The 23,958-nt window shown below is 40.3% G+C and overlaps 1 protein-coding gene across 1 annotated transcript; it reads left to right on the top strand.

The window, feature by feature from the left end:
- The first annotated feature begins 3,091 nt into the window (after positions 1 to 3,091).
- LOC124259426 (phospholipase A2 group XV-like) lies at positions 3,092 to 23,958 on the top strand. The gene is given in 7 exon segments (XM_046693568.1): positions 3,092 to 3,202; positions 6,716 to 6,872; positions 11,102 to 11,220; positions 18,615 to 18,713; positions 20,292 to 20,473; positions 20,475 to 20,520; positions 22,384 to 23,958. Coding segments are annotated over 7 exon segments (1,218 nt in total). The 5' UTR covers positions 3,092 to 3,102; the 3' UTR covers positions 22,899 to 23,958.

Here is a 23,958-nt window from a genome sequence, read left to right on the forward strand (position 1 = left end):
GCCTCTGGGGGATTCTGGCTTAACAGATCCAGGATTACATTCCCTCAGCTTGAGTAAGTCACAGGGGATTCCAGTCTACTAGTAGCTCTTAGTAGGGATTCTAGTCTACTAGGACATGGGGGATTCTGGCTTAGTAGCTCACAGGGGATTCTAGTCTACTAGGACATGGGGGATTCTGGCTTAGTAGCTCACAGGGGATTCTAGTCTACTAGGACATGGGGGATTCTGGCTTAGTAGCTCACAGGGGATTCTAGACTACTAGGACATGGGGGATTCTGGCTTAGTAGCTCACAGGGGATTCTAGTCTACTAGGACATGGGGGATTCTGGCTTAACAGCTACTGGTAGATTCCAGGTTATTAGCCCTGATGGATTGGGTGGCCAGCCTAAGCTTGTCATGGTGCCTCCACAACATGGATCATTGCTTATAATTTGTAACTATTAGTAGACACTGTTATATAACAAGAATACTGCCGAGTGTCGCTTTAAACTTAATTCAAGGAAGTTATTTTGTTGTGTAAACAAATCAATGCAAGGAAAAGTTCTATTTCCTCCTGTATATCGTGTTATCATTCATTGTTAACGGTAACACGCATACCCACACATAGACCCCCAACCCCCAATACACACTTGTGGGAACTCTTGGTTTGAATGGGACAAGGTCATGCAGACTCGAAAGTTGATTGGTTGGTCAGTCTCCGCAACATAACAAACTGTGTGTCAGCATGTTTGCAACAAGCCAGACAGACGGACAGTTTTATTCATATATTCAAGGCCATGGCCCATACTACAGTATGCTGTAACAAGGGTGTACATTGCCGGTACCTTACCAGTGTTGTCAAATGATAATCTGAGAAGCTGTCGTAAAATTACAACAGATATGTTATACCAAATTATCAAAGTATATTTCAGCTCATTAGCTAAAAATCTAATCATAAGTTGATGTAGTTCTTATCTTAGGGACTTTTTATAAAAACTTTGCTAAACTTAACAATTCATTTTGGTCACTACTCGACATGATTCTAACAAAAGTGTCTATAGAATGGTTATTTCTTTTGCTTGGATGAAACATTCTATTCTTACAACACATGCTCACAACATGGAACGTTCATCAACTGGTGGTTTGTGTGCCTTAGATCTAAATACCCTGTTGTCAGAAGCTTTAAACTGCAAACGCACCAAGCAATACATTTTTTACAAATTATATTTTGCTTTCCCTACTGTTATGGAATACTTGAAAGATATGGTATTTTTGCCCAAAACAGCTTTTAAATGAATTTAAACCGTGAAGATCCGGGTTAGAATTGGTCTTCAGTAACCCATGCTTGTCTTAAGAGGCGACTAAGGGAATCGGGTGGTCAGACTCGCTGACTTGGTTGGCACATGTCATCGTATCCCAATTACGTTGAACGATGCTCATGACGTTGATCACTGGATTGTCTGGTCCAGACTTGATTATTTACAGACCGCTGCCATATAACTGGAATATTGCTGAGAGGCGTAAATCTAAACTCACTCTCTTTAAATGTATTTAACCAACATTTTTTTTATATAGTTAATTACAGTATCTTATGCTTGTTGTGTGAGAGGACTAAAATGAATCAGATGGTCTGGCTTTGTGTCTTTAACTGTCATATGCAGATGGCATGGACCTACATCATAATGATGATGCACATAATTTACAGGATGTTGTGATGTATGGGGAAAATTGCAGACTGCATTGTTAAAAATATACTGTTATATACTGAACAATAAAAGAAACTTCACATGTGTTACTTTATGTTCCAAACACACCGATATAGAACTAAGAGTGTGCTAGTGGATAATCTGGTTTATGGACGTAATGCGCATACACGAAAACAGGATTAAGCATTTAGGCAGCGCTTGGTGCACCCTCTAGTCAACAGTAGCATGTGACGTTGCAGTTGTAAAACGATCATGCAAATAATGTAGCCAAATTTGATTGTTCTCAGCATGTGACATGACATTTACATCTGGTTTTAACAGAAATTAGTATATAAAGACCACTATATGAAGGTGTCACTGCCTTAAACTACAAATCTATTTTGTACTCTAATAAATCATTGTATTTTCTGATATTAATTACTTCAATTTTGTAATGATTTTTGTTGGTGTAAAAAAAACTAATTTTGAAAATAAATCTCTAGAGTCTATATGTCAGGGGAGCATCCTCCCGTCTCCACAGAAACATTTTTCCCAGAGGAGCATTTCCCCCCACTGCAGTAACCGTTGGACTTCATGATTTATGTGGAACACACATACTCCATAAAAAATATTCTTGTTTCTCATCACTTTTTCAAAACAAATATTGGTCAGCGGGCAGATTTTATTTTTACATTTTATTTCATTTTATGTCCAAAAACCTCTGATTTCTGTGGAAATGTACACCTTTTGGATGTAGGTCCACCTTTTCTCCGATAGAAAGTCAAAACTTAGAAGCGTAAAAAAATCATGCACCTTTTGATAGTCAAGGCTGCATTTCTCTAGTGTAAAAAATATTTTAAAAACTTCGGGTCGGGTCCAATTTTTGGGTCGGGCGGTAATGAGAAACAAGTAGATCTAGGGCCCTAATTCTGAACAAGTTCTCAATACTTTTGCTTCAATGAATATCTTACTATACTTTAACTCTGATGACTGGAATCATAAGGTATACACTTGGTGTGTGGAAAAGTTTAAACAGATGGGAAGGCTTGAGAAAGCGGTACACGATGTTGAAGCGGCGTACTGCAGTACAGCATTCTTCATTCACTCTCAGAGAAACCAGCTAGACCGACAAGCTTCAACGCGGTGACCGCCCCTAATGATTTACGCCTCACGTTCCTAACGTGTTTGACCTATTTCATAAAGATATGAAAGATACGACTTTGTAAGTTTCCAGGAGCAATGATAACTCAGTCCTGTAATATATTATATAAATATTATGTAACCACACAACAGTACGTCCCATCACATGAAGAACACGAGTGTTGACGTCTATTTTTAGCCAACCACACACCATTTTTCTTATCCAATCATATTTGTGCTATATAGGGCACCTAGTTTCGTCCAATAAATGTTGTCGTAACAAACAGAGGCTTCAGTTATGGCGGCTGTTGGAAAGATGGGCAGCCGAAGTACTCTTCTGCTTGTGATAATATGCCAATTAACGACGTTATTAGATGCTAAATATCCGGTTGTACTAGGTACGTATTGCGTGTTTTACTGATGAGTTGTTATTTCATATATGTACGAAATTTCGAACACTTGGATACAGACCCGTTTGAAACCGGGCAAAATAACAAAAACTCGCCAAGCCAACTCATGAAGTCATGTCATGATCAATGACGTGAAACGTGGTGTTTCACTGACTGGATCATCAGATGTACCTTAATGGGAAAAAATAACGGAACATGTATGAAAGTACATACGATTGTGCGCAACGTCATCTCGTCTCGATCTGTTTTTTTGTCATGTTGGTAGTGATGTATGTGGTCAAACCGTGTGTACAATGTCGTGTGTCCTGTATGATATGTGGGCGTTAGTAATGCACTGGTAAGGGTAGGTTAGCCTCACAACACCCTAAGACTTCACAATCATTAGTATATGACACACCCCTTAACCAATTTGATGGGACATCATGGGGTAAGTATATCGCAAGTATATTCCTACATAACAGTAAATATGCTTTTTAGTGAGTTTAGTTTTACTCCGCACTCAGCAATATTCCAGCTACAGCGGATGGCCATATTATTACGTACAAACATGGCAGACCGATTGTTGACGACAAATTTACGTTGGAGTTCAAAGTGTCATAACTCGTTAAATATAAACATTCTTACCTCAATATTTTGTGATGTGTCCGTTGTTCCTTCTTAATTTCAACATCCGCCTTGGAATCGATGAATAAAGATTTCTGATGATATCGAGGGGAATATTTTCCCAGATGTCCCGCACTTCGCGTTCCAAGTCGGCAGCCGACTGAATGTTTCTTCGGCGTCCCTGAAGTCTATTCTTCAGGTAGAGCCAACAGTTCTCAATAATATTTGCGTCTGGACTCTGTGCAGGCCACAACATTCCAGTAATGTCATTTTGTCGCTTGTAATCTTGAATGACACGGGCCCGATGTATATGGACGTTATCATCTTTGAAGATGTAGTGGTTTCCCGGAAAATGTCTGGCTGTAACAGGCCAAATCATATCATCGATGTTTTCTGTGTATTCCTGAGCCTTTATGTGCCATGAACAACACAAATGGTACCAACACCATGCCAGGTGATACAACCCCACACCATCAAACTGACGTGTGGCTGTCATCCCGGACGAAGACATTGCGGGAGGCATTCTTCACCGGGCTGTCTCTAAACAAAAACACGATTGTTTTCCCCAGTGATAATTTTACACTCGTCAGAGAAGATTACTCGATTCCAGTAATTTTTCACTGTACGATATCGTTGCCCCCTTGCCCAGGCCAAACAATTTCTGACATTATAGTCACGAATTCGGATTTTCTTTCTAACAACACGTCTGTGAAATTTATTTTCATATAATCGTCTCCTTACAGTCCTCACCGATACACATGTAGCCCTATTGTTGTTCAAATTCTAGGTTATTTCACCCAAAGGTGAAATGCTATTGTCTCTGACCAACCTCAAAAGTTGTTGATTGTCCCGAGGAGTCAGTTTTCTCATACGGCCTGTTCTGAGAGCATTCTCGACTGATCCATGTTGATTACACCGCTTTACCACCGAATATACGCTGCTTCGAGGCATTCCAAAGAATCTTGCAATGTTAGAACATTTTCTGCCACTTTGAAACTTTTTTGACAATTAATTTCTTAAGTGACTCCGACAAATCAGCCGATTTCCCCATTGTTGCCGGAAATAACCAGAATATGTAGCAGACGACAAGTGGATTAAAAATAGTCACGTGACAGACACATGACATCATGGTCGATCATGTGACAAAATATTAAGACGATACTCGGTGTCATGTTTGAGTAGCAGTATTTTAAAAACGGGCATCACTATACACAATATCAACGCTGTTACAATTGTACGTAATAATATGGCCACGCGCTGTATATGGCGGCGGTCTGTAAATAATCGAGTCTGGACCAGACAATCCAGTGATCAACAGCATGAGCATCGATCTGCCCAATTGGGAACCGATGACATGTGTCAACTAAGTCAGCGAGCCTGACCATCCGATCCCATTAGTCGCCTCTTACGACAAGCATGGGTTACTGAAGACCAATTCTAACCCGGACCTTCACGGGGTCCTATATGCTTTTTTTAGATTTGTGTGGGGAAATAACTGCATGATTGACGGTGCTGATCACTAGGTTGTAGATTTGAAATTGATAAAGATAATAGAGTGGAAGTGAAACATTTAGTGAAAGCTTCGGATGTCGGCAACACAAGGGAAATAGAAATAATTGGACAAAGTCGTACAGGGATCTTCATTTATTGTTATTGCAGTCTGTATACTTAGTGCAGCTAGTAGCATAGTGTAAGACAGGGTTTCTTGTCCAGTGGTCCCAAGAATGCCAGAACTAATCACAATCCAGAAGGGCACTTTCATTATTTGTAAGTCTGCATCCTGATCACATGTATAGCCCAGTTTAAGTCAAACTCAAACATTGCCAACTTACCACAGTCCACATGGAAAACCAAAGTAACAGATGCCAACAAATTGCAAAATTGGCTTTATAACTTTAGATTATACAACTGAGTAGCTATTATTACTTATTCAATAAATAATTATCAATAATAGCGTCCCATTTAGTTGCACATATGAAGAAATATAATTTATGTTTGAGCTTTTGGATTCATTAAGACTTCTTTGATCTCTGCTTTTTTCACATTTATTAAATATTAGAACTGCACAAAACTAAGAAACTTCAATAAGCAATTGATCCGTTTGAACAAACCTGTTCTCATGGTGAAGATAGAAGATCAAATTCCCACCTACAGTCTGTTTGAGTCAGAAACGGACTGATGAATTGCAAATTTTATCATTGTACAAAATTGCCAAGGTGTTAGAGAAAGGATGGAGACGGCACAGGCTAATGAATCAATAACTTGGTGGGCACTTGTGCACGTGCTTCTCTAACACCTGGTTGTCCCTTTCTCTGCACTCCTCCCTCGTAACAAATAGTGAACTGTGTCAAAATTTTAATGATAGTTTCTTAAAGAACTTTTTTGGTGGAGTCCGGAAAATTTTCAAATATAAGAAAGCTGTTGGGTATTAGTAAATGATAAACGTGTACTATTTATATTTATGTGGCAATTTTGTACAATGATAAAATTTGCAATTCATTGGTCCGTTTCTGACTCAAACGGACTGTAATGCAAACTAAAGACCATAAAAATTAATGATGTAATTTGTGTTTCTACTAATTATGACCTGTGATGTTCCTGGTTAGAATTTATCTTCAGAAACCTTTGTCATGAGAGGCATCTAAAGGGGTCAGGTTGTCATGCCTGTCTACTTGATTGATGCTTGACATGGTATCCCATTCATACTGATTCACCGCCATCATATTGCTGGAATATTGCTAATTGCGGTCGTTAACAACAAACCAACCAACATCGTACTGATTCATGCTCATAATGCCATGCTCTGGATTATCTGATCAAGACTTATCTATTTACAGTCAAAGCTGGGGTATTGCTTCGTGCAGAGCTAAACAAATGAACAAAATATTTTTGTTACAGTTCCTGGTGATGGTGGCAGTCAGTTTTTGGCCAAGCTGAACAAGACAACTGGACCACATGAATTCTGTCGACAGAAGACAACCGAGTACTTTAACTTATGGCTCAACTTGGAGGAGCTGGCCCCTTATGTTATAGATTGCTTTGTAGATAATATGAAGTGAGTAGATTTTTCCATGTCATTTTTTGTACAAATAATTCACTACTATGACAATATTCTTATGTAATTCCTTTAAGTAATCTTTCATTTTTTTCATAATGTTGTTTTTTCTAATTGAATGTTTTTGCTTAACTTCAAGAATCGGTATTGTTTCCACCAAAAGTCCTTTTCCCAAACACCTGCTTGAATATGGATATTATCAAAACAGTTAACTGAAGTATTTCAATTGTCCAGGGTATATTTCCACCCAATTGTGATAATTACACTGGCTTCATTTCCTACCATGGTTTTGAGCTGGAGGTAAATGACACAACACTAATGATAACCATCCAATCAAATAGCTTTTAAGGTCTGAAATATTTAAGTGTTATGTGTGATGACTAATATTCTATGCAGGCAAACCAAGTTTTGTTATATATGTTTCTTTGTTGATTCCCAAGTAGGAACTAAAAAGTCAACCAGGAATTGGTCTGTAAATGAATATAATATAATATAATACAAAAAGCCGTGAATATAGCAATGAAAACATTGATGGTAATATTCACCTCTGCAAACATTAATCCAACTTTATTTTAAAGATATCTGCAGATCTAGTCGAAAGTTTTACAGTTAGTTTTTTGTTACCTGTGTTTGGGCTAGTTGAGGTCACATTCTGCTTGACCGCCTCCGTGGTGTAGTGGTTAGAGCGCCCGCCCGGAGTGCGGAAGGTCGCAGGTTTGATCCCCGACTGCATCATACCAAAAGACGCTAAAATATGGTACTTGTTGGTCCCTCTGCCTGGCAGCTCGGCATTAATGGGTACAACAAGGACTGGTCGGCTCAGAGTCAGTATAATGTGTCTGAGTAGGGTATTCATACTTCACTGCAGCATGGTATCTCAGTGGGCTAGCACTATAAAACCAGCTTCAGTCTGGGCTAGTACAAGCAGCCGCACACAACACACGCATGCACGTCGTCATATGAGCGAAATATTCTCAAGCACGACGTTAAACCAAATTCCACCACCACCACCACATTCTGCTTGATAGTTCAAACCTTCAGGATGCAGTGTCAGTAATAGGATGATTGATGACCGCATGCACAGTACCCTTTGATCTGTTTTTCATGTTTGGCCTCCTTGTTTCCCCTATCCTGATGCATGTTTCAAATCTCAGTCATATTTAGTTTCAATGTGTGTACTTTGGTTGATGTATTTCCAAGCAGATTTGTAGGTAAAGCAGTTTTAGGAGGCAAATAACATTTGAAATATCGTGTGTAAATCCTCGAAGCATGTTTAGTGGTGAGATTTGATGACTTAATTATTTATGTGTTACTGAAAAATAGCTGGAATCTGGTTGAGTTTCTCTACAAGTAACAACCAAACATTTCACTATCCTTAACCTTAATTCAAAGCTTTTTATCAAGTTTCAAATGTCTTCAGTAAACTGATGCAGCCTTGGGTAAAAATACATAATGGTTCATGTCTCATCTTGACCATAAAAAGTTATAGGAAAGATTTTTAGCTAAATTTCTCAAAGGTTCGTGTAAACAGTTGATTGGAAAACCGAAAACACAGGGGTGGAAATAACCTGTTGCCCGACACCCCAGTCCACTGGGTTTTTTCTGTCGGGCAAGCAAATTTGTATATCACGCTGTACCAGTGTCCAGTTGACTTTCCAATGTTAATTATATTATTTATTTAAAAAATCAACAATAAAATCGGGCAGTATAGTGGAAAATTATCAGGGCAAGTGATTTTATATGTGCCACTGTACTGGAGTACACTAGCAATTTTTACGTTATTTCCACCCCTGAAACACACAATTGTTTGGGACTTTTTTCTTTTGTTTTGTTCTGGAAGAACTTCCGTAACTGTTATCATGCAGTCTGCACATATCCTTCAGTCCCTCCTTAACCCACTTGATGTATATTTTGATTTGTCTGTTGTGTCCCTGCCAACTAACCCTTGCCAGGTTAGGCTACATAAAAAATATATTTTTGTTTCTCATCACTTTTTCAAAAAAATATGGGTCAGGTGGGCAGATTATATTTTTACATTTTATTTCATTTTATGTCCCAAACCCCTTGATTTGTGTGGAAATTTACACCTTTTCTCTGATAGAAAATCAAAACTTAGAAATGTGAAAAATTCATGCATATTCAACGAGTAAAAGTTGCATTTTGTCTAGTGTAAAAAAATTTAAAATATCTTAGGGTCGGGTCAAATTTTTAGGTCAGGCGGTAATGAGAAACAAGACTATTTTTATATATGGCCTTATGCTGGCTTACAACAGTCAGCATGTGTTGTTTGTGTTCACCACCCACAGTGACTTGTTTCTCTCTCTGCTGCAGACTTCATTATAATGCAACTACACATACAACAAGCAATACTCCTGGTGTGGACATCGTTATCCCTGGTTTTGGGAACACGTCTAGTGTAGAATGGCTTGACGCTGATTATTTTTTGCACATCTCATCCAGTAAGTTCGTGCTACATAACCTTTTTGTATCTAACCCAGGGCTGCATGTGGGTTTAGTCAAAACTTCATCTGTGAACAGTGTTTCCATGCGGGAGAGATTTGTATTTTGACATGTTTGTTGAAGTGATGCAAATGAATTTAAGTGTCATCGACCTTTTTCATTTTCTTGTCACAATCAGTCTTTGGAAATAGAGTGTCAACAAATCCATATTGAATTATGAAAATAAATCCAATTACGCTGTCTAGTAATCAAACATGTTTTTTGCACATTGAAAAATGTTCATATTAATTGCCACAAAATCTGTGTCCCTCGGTAAAAAATACTACTTCCGTTACCTTATTCAAAGCAACCACAATCATATTATTGCAGCCACTCACACCTCGAATGAAGTGTAGTTGACAGTAATTATAATAATGCCTCGTGTAGATTGTTTGTTAATACATACCGACATCCATTACCTCAGTGATATATATTAATTACAGGTGATCAGGTCTAGTAATCTAGCATTGCTCCGGACATGATGAAACATTCAACTGAGTAGACAACAGCTGAATATGTCTAGGGAATCATCTTTACTTGCTCAGAGGTTGATATTTGACCAGAAGTCTGCTGCAAATGTCATTCACATTACCCAAACTGGTAGCAAACATTTTGGGATTTCCCAGTAATTGCCAAGTTCGTGACTTTGTATGATTACCCTGTTTTTCAATGGTAACAGGAGCAATAGTGAATGAGCAAACTAGTAAGAGCCTTCAAAAAGGTTTTAACATCGAACTTTTTTAACTGAATATGATCTCAAAATGTCATGTTTAAATATCAATACCTCTGAATTTAAGAAATTAGGACCTTTAAAAAATCCCAATTTAGAACAAAACGTAAAGTTTTCTGAATTAGGCCAACAAGGGTGCTTAGTTTGAATCCAAGGTAAATCCCTGTTTTCTGAGGATTGTTTGTCAGCATATTCATTTCACGTCACCTCATGTCTGGATACTCAGGGGGTGATGGGGTAGCCTAGTGGTTAAAGTGTTTACTCATCACGCTGAAGACATGGGTTCGATTCCCCACATGGATACAGTGTGTGAAGCCCATATCTGGTGTCCCCAGTTGTGGTATTTCTGGAATATTGCATAAAGCTGTGTAAAACCATACTTGCTCACACAATTGATACTCAGACAAAAAATTATTACTGACAGAATAAAGTTTGACCGGTAATAAAATTTGCCTGAAATTCAGATGCGTGAGACCTTTGGATCTGCACAAACACAGTAGTCCAACAAATATGAAAGCACAACAATATTAATGCCTTACGGAAAACAACTAGGGATTCGATGTACCTGTACCTGTATATAAATGATATGCATTGTGCATGTTTTGATGTGAATATTCTCAGTCAATAAAATCAATTCCAATTCAAGTAAGGATAGTGTATGTGTCCTTGTTGTATTCAGCCATTGTTTAAATTAACAATCTATGACGGACAATTTCCTCATGATTGTTCTATCAACTTCCTGGTATCTGATATTTCATACAGCATGACCTATCACAATTATCAAAAGAGTCATCATTATTGTGGTCTTCAGGAGTAAGAAGGAAGTATTTGTTATCCGTTGATTCTCCAGTTAAAGTGCAGTGAAACCATGGTTAAATTGTTTTCATTTAATTGATGAAAATTCAGTCTCTCCTGAAGTGAAACACTGTTCAAAGATTAAGTTTGTTCTTCTGTTAGAGCGCAATTCTGTGAACTCAAGATGAAAATTGTTTTCTCGCAGGCTTCTCTATGATAATACAACGCGTAAAACCAGAAACCAAGTTGGGGTAGACATTGTCATCCCCGGATTTGGCAACACTTCATCTGTTGAATGGTTAGACTCCAGTCAGCTCTCAGCTAGTAAGTTCATAAGGGTTCACCATTACATAGAGTTTGTATACTGAAGAATTTTGTATGGACAGCAAACAGTGGCCACATTGTTATCTCCAAGGTTGCTCTTATCTAGAGTCAAACCTCATAACATTCTTATTATCACAATTATCTAAAGACATTTTCCATGCTAACAATCTCTTGATGTTCATATTCGATCACAGCAGGAAATATATTTACAAGTATGATGTACAGTGAGTTAAAAATATCATTTAGTTGATTTTAGTGTAAGGGTTTACAATAGGTTGTTTGTAGTCGACTGTTTGGCACGAAGGCATTCTTCTTCTCAAACTCTGTTACCTACAGTAACAACTGCCCGTGTCACAAATGTAGGTCGTATTCCATGAGTGAGAGAAGCCACATGCTTACATGCATCAGGAATGATAAGGGTGTTTACATCATACAGCGTGTGGTAACACAGGGCTTTATCTTGACCTGCCCAGTGGCCAGTAATTGACCACAAATGTCTATTTTTAGCCCTGTCACGCGTATCTCCTTTCCATAAGTGTTACTGATTAATGCTTATATCTCATGTCCATTGAATCTGCAATCATGATGAAGGGATTGTACCCAAAATAATGATAGCAAGGCTAGGTGTTATCATGGACAGAACATGTACTATAGATATGTGCAGCCTTGGGGTAATATTCATTGTTTTATTGAGACTATCAAGTAAAATGTTTATTTTTCCTTATCCTGACTCATGCTCTTTTGCTTGTCTTCTTCTTCTTGCGAACATAGTGGAACACTTGTATCTCCTTATTTGAAGCTCCCTTCAAAATAAAATCACTAATTGGTACTCACCACGAGTTGCTCCCCTTTGCTTCCCCTGGCGGGAAAGGTGTCGCCACCCTCTGGCCATGTGCTTCACTCTCTCCTTCTTCGCCCAGTGAGCAGGATGTGAGAGCGCCTTGTGTCTCCTTACACACCATATCCTTTGATAATCTCTTAGTTTTTACCTCTCATAGGTTACTATAGAGGTATAGCTAGTATCCTTTACTATTTGTATTGATTAATTATCATTATTTCTACTGTTTATTCCGCGTGTATTAAGTGATTGTTCAGCTAACTTCGTTGATGAAAATCTGTCACGATTTGTAGATTACGTTTTTCTGCCTCCGATCCACATGTAATATGCCCTAGTTGTTCTATGCGTGTGCGTTTAATTCCGCGTTGCAGTTACTGCATTAATTTATCTCATTCTGCATTTAATAAATATCATCTTTTCGCGTCTTAAGGCGTGCTGCAGATAGATCCACGCAAACAAAGGGCAAAACATGGCAGAGAGTCAGATATTCCATCCAGTCAGCTGCTAGCGATCGACCCTCTCCCGTCTGGTGTTCTGCTAGAGACCCCTGCGGCAGAGGCGTGGGGCGCAGATCCGTTACCTCGAAGAAACGACCGGCCTCCCAGACATCCCGTCATTGCAGACCAAGTCTAAGAGGGCCTCATCGTCCGTCTCCAGCGCCAGATTGAGGACACCCAGGGCAGCGCCAGAACTTCAAAGGGAAATCTGAAGACAGCAAGAACTTTCTCAGCGAGATCGTTCCAGCAGCAGAATTGGGCCTCTCACGATGATCAGCCGATAATCATCCCGACTTCACGGCAGAAGAAGCGACCCGTGTCAGCGACTGTGACTTCTGCAGAGATCACCATGCAGCCTGATGCCTCTACACCGGCGTCAGGCGTCATTGATGTGAACCCCATCGAAAAGAGCGCCCGACGACTTCGTCTAGATCATCCCAGAAGACATGATCGCGGCAGATTATGAACATCATGGAGGACCACTACAAACTGCGCCAAGCAGTGAACCGCGAAGGCTCCAAGCGTGAACAGCACCCCAGAGGCACCCCGTCAGCGTAGCAGCCAAAGGCGATGTCACCTTCGCGAAGAAGTCCCGCACCACCTTGATGAAGGACCTAGATGTACAGCCTTGGCGAAGGCCTTCAGCGAAGCGGAGAGATCATCACCATCTTCGATTTCATCTCTAGATATGGACTCAGACCATCAGACATCACGGAAGCCTTCGAAGGTCATATCATCGATCCCCGGACGGACGCAAATGAAGCTTCGAAGGCATTCGCGAAGGACATATGATTCCAGATCTTCATCATCTAGAAGAACATCGAAGGACTGCTGCAGAGCTTGGCGAAGCTATCAACATTCACCTCACAAGTCTCGAGAAGATCATCCCATAGGCGATCTCCGCCGTTCATCACCAGGTCGATCACCTGTCAGATCTCCACATAGAAGCGGCGCAAGTCAACTAGATAAGCCACAAACCTCTTCAGATATACAGACAGCTACCGCGCGGTCCCGAAGAGCATCTACAATTTGTTAATGATGATGGTTTTGAGGATGATGGAGGAATCATATTTTCTGATGCAGAGATCACGGTATTGGATGGTCAATAACCTAGATCTCACATCACCATCTAAAAGTGGCAATACAGGCGCAGGCGTATTTGATGAAGGAAGATGATCCAGATGCAATCACTCTACCCCGATCGACCCGATTAGCGGCAGTGCCACAGAATCTAGATGCAGCTTTCCAGAAGCTCTGAAAGTTCAGATACCACATCTGCCCAACTTTCAAGCCAAAGAAGTTCTCCACGCATAACATGGACTCCTTCTACAAGGCCCAGGACATCGATGAGAACTATAAGATCATCAGCGATGTAAAGAACAAGATTTACAAGATGGATGATGCAGTTGGCTCATATAGAAACCATGACGAGGCGTTATGTTCTTTGGGTTAAATAGATCTAGGGGCGATCAATGAGACTCTTATTACTAGATTCGGGATTCCACGACGGAAGATGATAGAATGATTTATTCTGCCTTACTTATGCAAAGATCAGCAGTTTTTAGCGGATCATCTTACATCTGTTTCAGCAGCACTGACCTTAGCTTCGTCGTCAAGGCCTCCTCGCTTCCTGTAATTGGGGAGAACTTTACAGCCCACTTTATACAGCCCGTGGTCGACAACATCCATCTTTGACGGAGAAATCGACAAACTTCGCCAAGGAAGTCTCTAAGGATTCCAGGGAAGTCCTTATGATTAGATCGATGGACACACTAGCCAGCGTCATTAGTCAGACTTCACAAAGATACTCAGGCAGATCTAAGTTCACGGGCCTACAAAGAGCAAGAGACAGGAAGATAGCCAGCTCTAGAGGTAAAGATTCTTTTAATTAGCCCATATGGCAACTATAGAGGAGGATCAGGAAGAGGCAGGACACCCAGAGGTTCCACTTAATTATAGGCGGCTGAAACACAGGTTGAACGACTGGAGTCTTCCACCCTCAGCCGTTCCAGTACAAGCCAGCTCAAGTGGGTGGGCGCCTCCAACTACACTGGGAAAACTGGGGAATATTGCAAGACCCTTCGTCTCCAACATTCTTCAACAGATTTATTATCCTCTACAGGCCAAGCCTCCGCTGACAATCAAACCCCAAGTTCGGTTACAAAGCAACAACTACCAAAATAAGATAAGAGGCTGTTTCATCACTCCTATCCAAACAGGCCATAGAAGTAATAGATCAAGCAAGCGTCGAACCAGGTTTCTACTCCCCAGTTTTCCTAGTTCCCAAGAAAAACTCCGCGGAGAAATACAGACTCATCTACAACATGAGCTTTTTCAACAAGAACTATCTCGCCAAACCACGAGTTTACATGATACATTTACCTCAGTTACGCCAGATGATTAGTCCTATGGACTACATGGGCAGCATAGATCTACAGGATGCCTACCTGCATCCCCATTCATCCCGTTCCAGGAAATACCTACGATTTACTCTAGAAGGGCTACATTACCAGTGGAAAGTACTCCCATTGAATATCATCAGCCCCTGGCTATTCACGAGATAACGAAACCGATTATCAAATTTCTACATCGTCAAGGGCTCGCGTAGTCGTTTTTACCTCGACTGACCCGGGATACAAGTAGATCAAGATCCACTGCGTCTCAAACTACAGTTAAATTACATCATAAAGCTACTAACACAACTAGGGTTGGTTAGTAAACTTCACAAAAGTCGGACCTAGTACCATCGCCAAGACCTGCAGTTCCTAGGTATTCGATTCATCACAAATCGCAACCGTATTTTGGTACCAGAAGACCGTTGGCTCAAGATACAGCAGACCATTCCACCAGCTCTACTCTCTCCGTTACCACTGGCGACAATGGCAGAGCCTACTAGGTCTTCTCATCAGCCCAAGACATGACTGTCACAGGCAGATTACAGTTCGTCCCCTACAGGTCCTCATCAAGCGCACATCTCAGCGATGTACAACCATTCAGTCTACCCGAAACATCTCAGACCGCATCTACTATGGTGGACCAAGAAATCGAATGTCTGCGAAGGGATTTGTTTAGCAGAGCAGGAATACAAAACCCATCTGTATGTAGGCGGCGTCACTCCAAGGTTGGGGAGCTCATCTCACCAACCACGATATCAGGGTTATGGAATCAGCAAGAATGCAAACTCCATATAAACAGTCTAGAAATGAAAGCTGTAATCAGCGCCATTCTACATTGGAGCACATTTCTACAAAATCTTGGCGCCTAATGATCCATACAGACAATTCGACAGTGGCGTTCTACATAAACAAGCAAGGCTCAACGAGATCGATGAACCTTTTGAACCTAAGCTTTCAACTGTTCGATTTAATACAAGATCTAAATCTACATGTCAGAGCAGTGCACATTCCCCGAGCCAGAAATATACTAGCAGGCGGCTCTCTCTGCGGCCTCATCTACCATCACCGACAGAGTGGATGATCAACAGGGAAATTTTGCACAGATAATCAAGCAATTAGGAGCCGCTAATAGACCTATTAAGCCCGCGTTGATTCAACAATCAGCTACCGACATTAGTGTCACCAGTCCCAGACCCCCAAGCTTGGGCAACGGACGCCTAAGTCTATCATGGGAAGGCCTCAATGCGTCTCGCGTTTCAGCGCATAGCAATGATACCTCAAGTATTACAGAAAATCAGACAAACACAGAGCCTACAACTCACTTTGGTCGCGCCTACTGGCCGTGCCAGAACGTGGTTTCCATACTAATTCAAGAAATGGGTCAACCAACACTGGAGCTACCCAAGCCATAAACCTGTTAATTCATCCTCACACCAAACAAGTGCACGGAAACCCAGCAATGTTCCAACTACACGTATGGACTGTATACAAATGTGTTTAAACAAGAGAGGATATTCTGCCAGGCGGCAAAAGCAGTCATGCTTGCCTTTACGTTACTCAACTCGTGGCACTTGTACGACGACAAGTGGCACAGTTTCAAAAATTATGCAACAAAGAAAGGGTTTACAGCAAGAGAGGCTTCACAACCTCAAGTGGCAGACTATTTGTGTTACCTACGCCAAAACAAACATTTAAAAGGTTCAACGATTTCAACATATCTTGCGGCGCTTAGTTCTGTAATCACCATGAGAACGGGTGTCAAATTGACAAGATCTCCAGAGTTACTGGCCTTACTACGAGCTTTCCGATTGGAGGACCAAAAGCGGAAGTTCCACGCCCCAGCTTGGGATCTGAATGTAGTGTTACAACACCTCACGAGTGAGGTCTATGAACCTTGGAATCGACAAACTTTGAATTTCTCTCACAGAAAACACTGTTTCTGCTATCGCTAGCCACAGCAGCAAGAATGTCTGAAATTCACACTCTGGATTACGAGAGGATACAGTTTGATGACAATCATAACACAAGCACCTCGGGATTAAGATGGGATTTTATCGCAAAAATCAACTGCCAGGTCAACCAGACAGATTATTCCACATCCGGCTATCCTCTATTCTCGGATCAGAAGATACACAAGACCTATCACTGTGTCCGGTAAGAGCGCTCAAAGTTTATTTTCGACGATCCAAAACAAGGAGAAGATTTCTCAAACGTTTATTCATCCCTTATCGCCTACTGAATCAAACAGAAGTGTCACGGACCACAATATCTATTTGGATAAGGACTGTCATTCTCCGTGCCTACAAGGCAGCGAGCTTGGACCCACCAACAGCATCAAATCCACATGAGATCAGGGCACTGGCCTCTACCCCTCGCCCTACGGTAACTGTTCCTTGAACACGATTATGGAAGGATGCTATTGGAAATCTAACATGGTATTTGCTAATCACTACCTGGAGAGACATCACTACAGAAGATGTCTCTGGCATTCACCATTTGGGACCACTGGTCCTCGCTCAGCAACTGACAGTCCCTCAGTGGCGTTAAAATATTATCCTCACAAGATTAATATGTATTTTATACATACTCATCTAGCTTATAACTCTACGGAGTTTTAGGGCTATGTATATATGTTCAGCTTAAGTATTCAACCTTAAGCATATACTTTGGTATAGTCAATTTCAGTGCCTCTATCAGAGTCACCTATATATATATATATAATTTATATGTATTGTTCAATATATTCATAATGTAATTCCCTTTAATGGCTTTATATAACCTATGGTTTTCTTTATACAGGAAACATCCTAAATCTAAGCCTTCATGAAGTTCCGTAGGGATATTACAGTATATCTATACAAAATCACTAATTATAAATCCAAAGTATTCTGTTACCCACCTCCGTTCCGTGTAGGATGCTACAAGCAAAGAGCATGAGTCAGGATAAGGAAAATATGTAATTTTTAGAGTAAAATTGATATTTTATACTTATCCTGACTCATGAAGTTATCCCATCCTCCCCACATAACACTTTGGATTTCCCTGTAAATTCAAGTGTTGGGCTCGCTAAATCAGGAGAGAGTGGAGCACATGGCCAGAGGGTGGCGACACCTTTCCCGCCAGGGGAAGCAAAGGGGAGCAACTCGTGGTGAGTACCAATTAGTGATTTTATTTTGAAGGGAGCTTCAAATAAGGAGATACAAGTGTTCCACTATGTTCGCAAGAAGAAGAAGACAAGCAAAAGAGCATGAGTCAGGATAAGTATAAAATATCAATTTTACTCTAAAAATTACATTTTTGACGTTTCTGTTTTCAGTGACATTTTTCAGAGATTATGAATCTTTTACTAGATATATTGTTTTGCTGGAAACAGTTTTCTTTTTATTTGATGATAAACTTGACACATTTTGTAGATGTACAGCTAAACACATGTTTGTACCTTAAGTTAAGTAAAGACTGGAAACCAAAGTATCTTGTATTCAGCTATTGGAAACACAAAATATAATTGCTGGAACTGAATCATAATGAACATTGTATATACTAATGAGAAGTCCAAAACAATTGTTACCAGCTTGTGACCGAAACAGAATATGATTTGTCAGAAAGGTAACAGCAGTGACAAGTAAACATTAATTGACTCAAGTGTGAATGGTGTCATTCTAGCATCTTACTTCGCCCCGATCGTGGAGGCCCTGGTGAAATGGGGATACAAGCGAGGAGAGAGTGTCCGCGGAGCTCCATATGACTTCAGGAAGGCGCCAAGTAAGTACTGTTTCAGTTCATGATGTACTGATGGGAATAAGCATGGGAATACTGTGTGATGAATCACAGTCAGGACTAGATGATGCAGTAGGTCAGTGCTCAATGGAGACACCCAGTCTCATTAAAACCAGATCTTCATGCTCCCATCCACTACACAAAACAGTAGCAAGCACTAAGAATTTTATAAGATTGTTAGTACACGAGAAACACATTTGAGACTTGCCTTACTAACAAATGAAGTGTGTTTCCACTATTTACTGATCACAGTAAAAGCTGAAAAAAGCAACTATTCATGTGTTCCCTTTTTCATTTCATCAAAATATGTACTCAAAAATTAAATATTGATTTATTGTTTCCTTGTACCCACTAGCCTGAAACTTTAGGTCTGTGACAGTATGTTATGTGTCTGATGGACAAACCTGAATAGTCACAACCCAGGAGTTCATATGCTGCCACACATCCAAAGTTAAAGTATAGTTGGGTTAAAGGTTCTGGTCTCGGCAACACATGGTTTTAATATTTTAAAAACCTCAAGTTTCCACAAATACAAATAATAGTATCTGTCTTTACACTAATATTATAGTGATGTTTTAGGAAGCTGGGTTGTAATTATGCAACTATTACCAGCTAAAATTTCATGGGGGAAACGTATTTGCCGGAGTTGAGATTTTTGCGTCTGATCTGTATGAGAACACAGCCTGCACTGATTCAGGCATGCGCAGTAGCAATCTCATGGAAGCCTGACTGTCACGTGATTAGCTGATAGAACCTGCAATGAAATGCCATGACCATAAGAACATTGTGAAGTCCTTCAAATTCCAACTGGTAACTTCCAAGTAAAAGCTGTTATTTGATTTCCTGAAATATTTATAAAATGGAATTTCACTGAAATCTCTGATTAACTGAGACATGACATTACTGTGTTATTCATGTATGTGTAAATGTTAGTGTCATTATATTAAGGTTAAACACCTTGCGATTAGAAAGCAATACTGTGTACAGGGATCCAGATATTCAGCAGTCACAGGGTCTATACCCCAGTACAGTGTTCGCAGTAAGAAATAGCCCCAAGAATCTTGCGTGTGCATGCAATACAGGTGTATGCCTAAGCCAGAAAGCGGCGAGGTCTTCAGAGGGGTGCGGGGTCCCCCCCCATAAAATTTTGAAATTTAGACGTCATTTCGTTGCATTTTAGAGTATGTTGTCATCATTTGCATGTCAAATTATCTGAGAAAATTTTGTTTTGTTGTTTCCTTTTTGCAAAATACGTTTTTCGGTTACTTGTTCCCAGAACACAGAATGCTTTACGTGCAGAAGACGCAGGTAGAAAATATCATGCATGAAATGTAGATTTATTTGCGTGAAACATGCAGTTTTGGGCGTTAACACGAACACTGCAGTACCTCCTGTGTGTTATAAGAGCAGACTAGAACAGGGATCATGTGTCTTCAGCTGACTCTGTGTGATTGTACCTTGATCACTGGTGAGCCTAGCCAAAGTCAGATTATTTCGATAAGATTATTAGATGAAATAGAAACATATTTCTGAGGTTATAATTTTGTCAATATTTTTTTTCAGATGAATTTGACCTGTTCTACAATAATCTGACATCTTTGATTGAGGACACGTTTGTGAGAAACAACAACACTAAGGTGGTCCTGATAGCCCACAGCATGGGTAACCCCACTACCCTGTACTTCCTCAACCACAGGCCCCAAGTCTGGAAGGACAAGTATATCCATAGCTTCATCACCATCTCAGGGGGTGTGGGGAGGAGCTGTCAAACCACTCCGACTCTTCTCTGCTGGTAGGTAACTTGCTTGCTTGCCTTGCTGTCATGATGGGATTCTGGGACAGAATAGCTATCCGGGACAGATATATTTACGTTTTTGTACTTGTCTAGAGGTCAAGTGGAAACCATCTTAACTTGTCCTTAAAGTTTGTCGCGAAATGTGTTAACTTCTGTCGGTTTGCTGAGTTGAGTTTGGAGAACTGGTAGAGAACTATTGTAGTGAATGTAACGGCTATAAAATGTCCGAGTCTATGCTGGGATTCAAACCTTGAACCTTCTGATCCAAAGCTGGACGCCCTGCCCACATGACCAAAGAGATTAACCCTGTCAGCAAGCTGACATGGTACGGATGTCATCTGTAGGATGACTTCATGCCATGCATCTAGTCAGTGAGTCATGATTTCTACATGTTCTGATCACAGTTTAATAGTAGATTTCTTGTTGTGGAATGTTATTCCATTCTTCAAGCAAGGCAGTTTCAAGTACACAGATGTTCTGAGCCTGATTCTGACATCGTCTCACACATCTGTCCAAAGAGTCCCACAAATGTTCAATTGGATTCATGTCTGGACTTTTGGTTTGCCAAGACATGACATCCATGTGGTTAGCCTGGAGAATCTTTTGTGTGGTACATGCAGTGTGACTTGTGGCATGCTGAAATGTCGTGTTGGCGTTATTGTTAACGGAGAACATGCTGAGCCAGAATCTTGTCCCTTTAGTGCATCACCCTTAGATTTCCACCAACAGAAACAAGAGCTTTGCAATGACCGTGTTAAATTCCAATCCAAACCATTACAGATCTAGCACATCCAAAGCAATCTCTCTCAGCAACATGTGCGTCAGCTTAAGAGTTCATCCCTCTGTCTGTACACCTGATGTACGGGTTCAATTCGCCACATGGGTACAGTGTGTGAAGCCCATTTCTGGTGTCCCCCGCAATGATATTGCTGGAATATTGCTAAAAGAGGCATAAAACCCAACTCACTCTGAGATGATCAGTGGTTACTCCAGTTGCACTGTAATGCTCCCTCAGATGTTGTGTCGAAAGTGAGGATGCACCAAGATGTAATGCAAGCTTTACTATGCCTGTGTGCAACATTTGATGGTTCTGTCGTGAGCATTATTGGGGATTGTTGTTTTATAGGTAATCGTGGGAAAACGAATGTGTTTATAGTGTTTTCATTTAAGATCAAACAACTGCAGTCCATGACAACCAGTCACCCTAACATGCATGCATGACATGTTACTTGGGTTATGAATGTCTTCAGGTTGTAAATGTTTGATAATACTCAATTAACTGTGTGGGTTTGAAACAAGAACATGCCTAGTCTTATCTTGCTAAAGTAAGTTGTTACTGAAACTAAAATAGAAATATGGTTCAGTGAAATCATTTTAAAAATGAGACTTATCTTATCTCCATAATAACAGGGGTGGAAATAACTTTAAAATTGCTAGTGTACTCCGGTACAGTGGCACATGTAAAATCACTTGCCCTGATAATTTGTCCACTATACCGTTTAAATAAACAACATAATTAACATTGGAAAGTCAACTGGACACCGGTACAGTGTGATATACAAATTTGCTTGCCCGACAGAAAAAAACACTGGACTGGGACGTCGGGCAATGGGTTATTTCCACCCCTGAATAATATGTTTGTTTGTTTGTTTATTTAACGTCTGAGTCAGCAATATTAAGGCTATATGGTGGCCGATCCAGGTAGTCACCTCTTACTACAAGCATTGGTTGCTGAAGACCAATTCTAGCCTGGATCTAATTCTATATGTGTAACCTTACATGTACATGTATGTGACATCATAATGTGTTATCCTAGTCTGGTAGTTTAAAAAATACTTGAAAAGGTTCATTTAATTTCAGGTGACAACTTGAATGTTCCCTTTGTTGAGGGTATCAATGTTAGAGAAGAGCAACGGTCCATGCCAAGTTCCGCCTTCCTTATGCCATCAGAGAATTTCTGGTCAGCAAATGAGGTACTGGTCTCCCAGCCCAAGAGAAACTACACAGTCAAAGACTACAAGGCATTTTTCACAGATCTCGGCATTCCAAATGCATACCTCATGCATCAGGACACAGAGAAACTTGTAAAAGACCTCACTCCTCCAGGGGTAGAAATCCACTGTCTTCATGGAATCAATATGCCCACGCCATTGCAATTTCAATTTGGAGAAGGAATGTGGCCTGACACACAGCCTAAAGTGATTACCGGGAATGGGGACGGCACCGTGAACATCCGAAGCTTGCTTGGATGTCTCTCTTGGCAAGGCAAACAGAAACAGAAGGTTTACCACAAAACATTTCCCAAGGCAGAGCACACAGAAATTCTTTCCAATAAGGATGTTTTAGCTTACATTAAAACAGTTGTAAATAGCTAATGCATGAAAATGTTAACAGATTTTTTAAATAGGAAATGAAAGATTGTTTGGGTGATGAAATTAGGATTGGTCAGATTTTATTTAAAATAACAAAGTATCTCGGTCTGATTTGATCAGAATTCCTTGTAACATGATTCATAATTTATAAGATGTATATATGTGTTTGAATACCTGCAAATCAAGGGAAGCTTTTGATGTTAAATTTTGTTTTTAACTCTCATATGACACTTTAAGTTGAAAATACCTGATCAGTAAATATGGACAGTTTTGTAAATGACAGGAATTTTATGGTTAGTTTGTTGCAATCCTCAGGGCTAAATGCATTACTGTATACACAGTGACCTAATCAGAGCCGAAAATGATATTCATGTAGGATTCAGTATTTGTCAGGAACTCTGATTCTTGCATTTGATAGTAGACTAGTCACACTGAACCGTCAGGGATGAACGGATCTTATTGTCTGCCCTAGATGTGTTTATCTGAAGCATGATCATCATACAGATGTAGCTGATCTATTTCCGACTCGTCCTGATGTGACGAGGGAAAATGTCAGTACATAATCACAGTCATTCCATGAGCAACTCAACAATGCATAATGTCTCACTGATTCCTGGGATGTCGTGGTGCATTGTCATATTGACATATCGATAATTTGTTTCATATGTTGATGCAGTACCAGTACAAATTGATGAATGTTAGCTATAAATTTATAATTCACTGTCACTGAAAAGTTTACGTTAATGATAACCATAGTTAAGATAGACAGTCGGAAGGCAGACTGTACAGCAGTCGGAAGGCAGACATTACAGCAGTCGGAAGGCAGACAGTACAGCAGTCGGAAGGCAGACATTACAGCAGTCGGAAGGCAGACAGTACAGCAGTCGGAAGGCAGACTACAGCAGTCGGAAGGCAGACAGTACAGCAGTCGGAAGGCAGACAGTACAGCAGTCGTAAGGCAGACAGTACAGCAGTCGGAAGGCAGACAGTAGCTGTACATCATGGGTTCCTCTATATTATCAATTTCAGGGCTACATGGGCATTTTTTGTTTCACCACATAAA

Source organism: Haliotis rubra, unplaced genomic scaffold (assembly GCF_003918875.1).
Source record: "Haliotis rubra isolate DU_JTF1 unplaced genomic scaffold, ASM391887v1 Scf72, whole genome shotgun sequence".
Taxonomy (NCBI): domain Eukaryota; kingdom Metazoa; phylum Mollusca; class Gastropoda; order Lepetellida; family Haliotidae; genus Haliotis; species Haliotis rubra.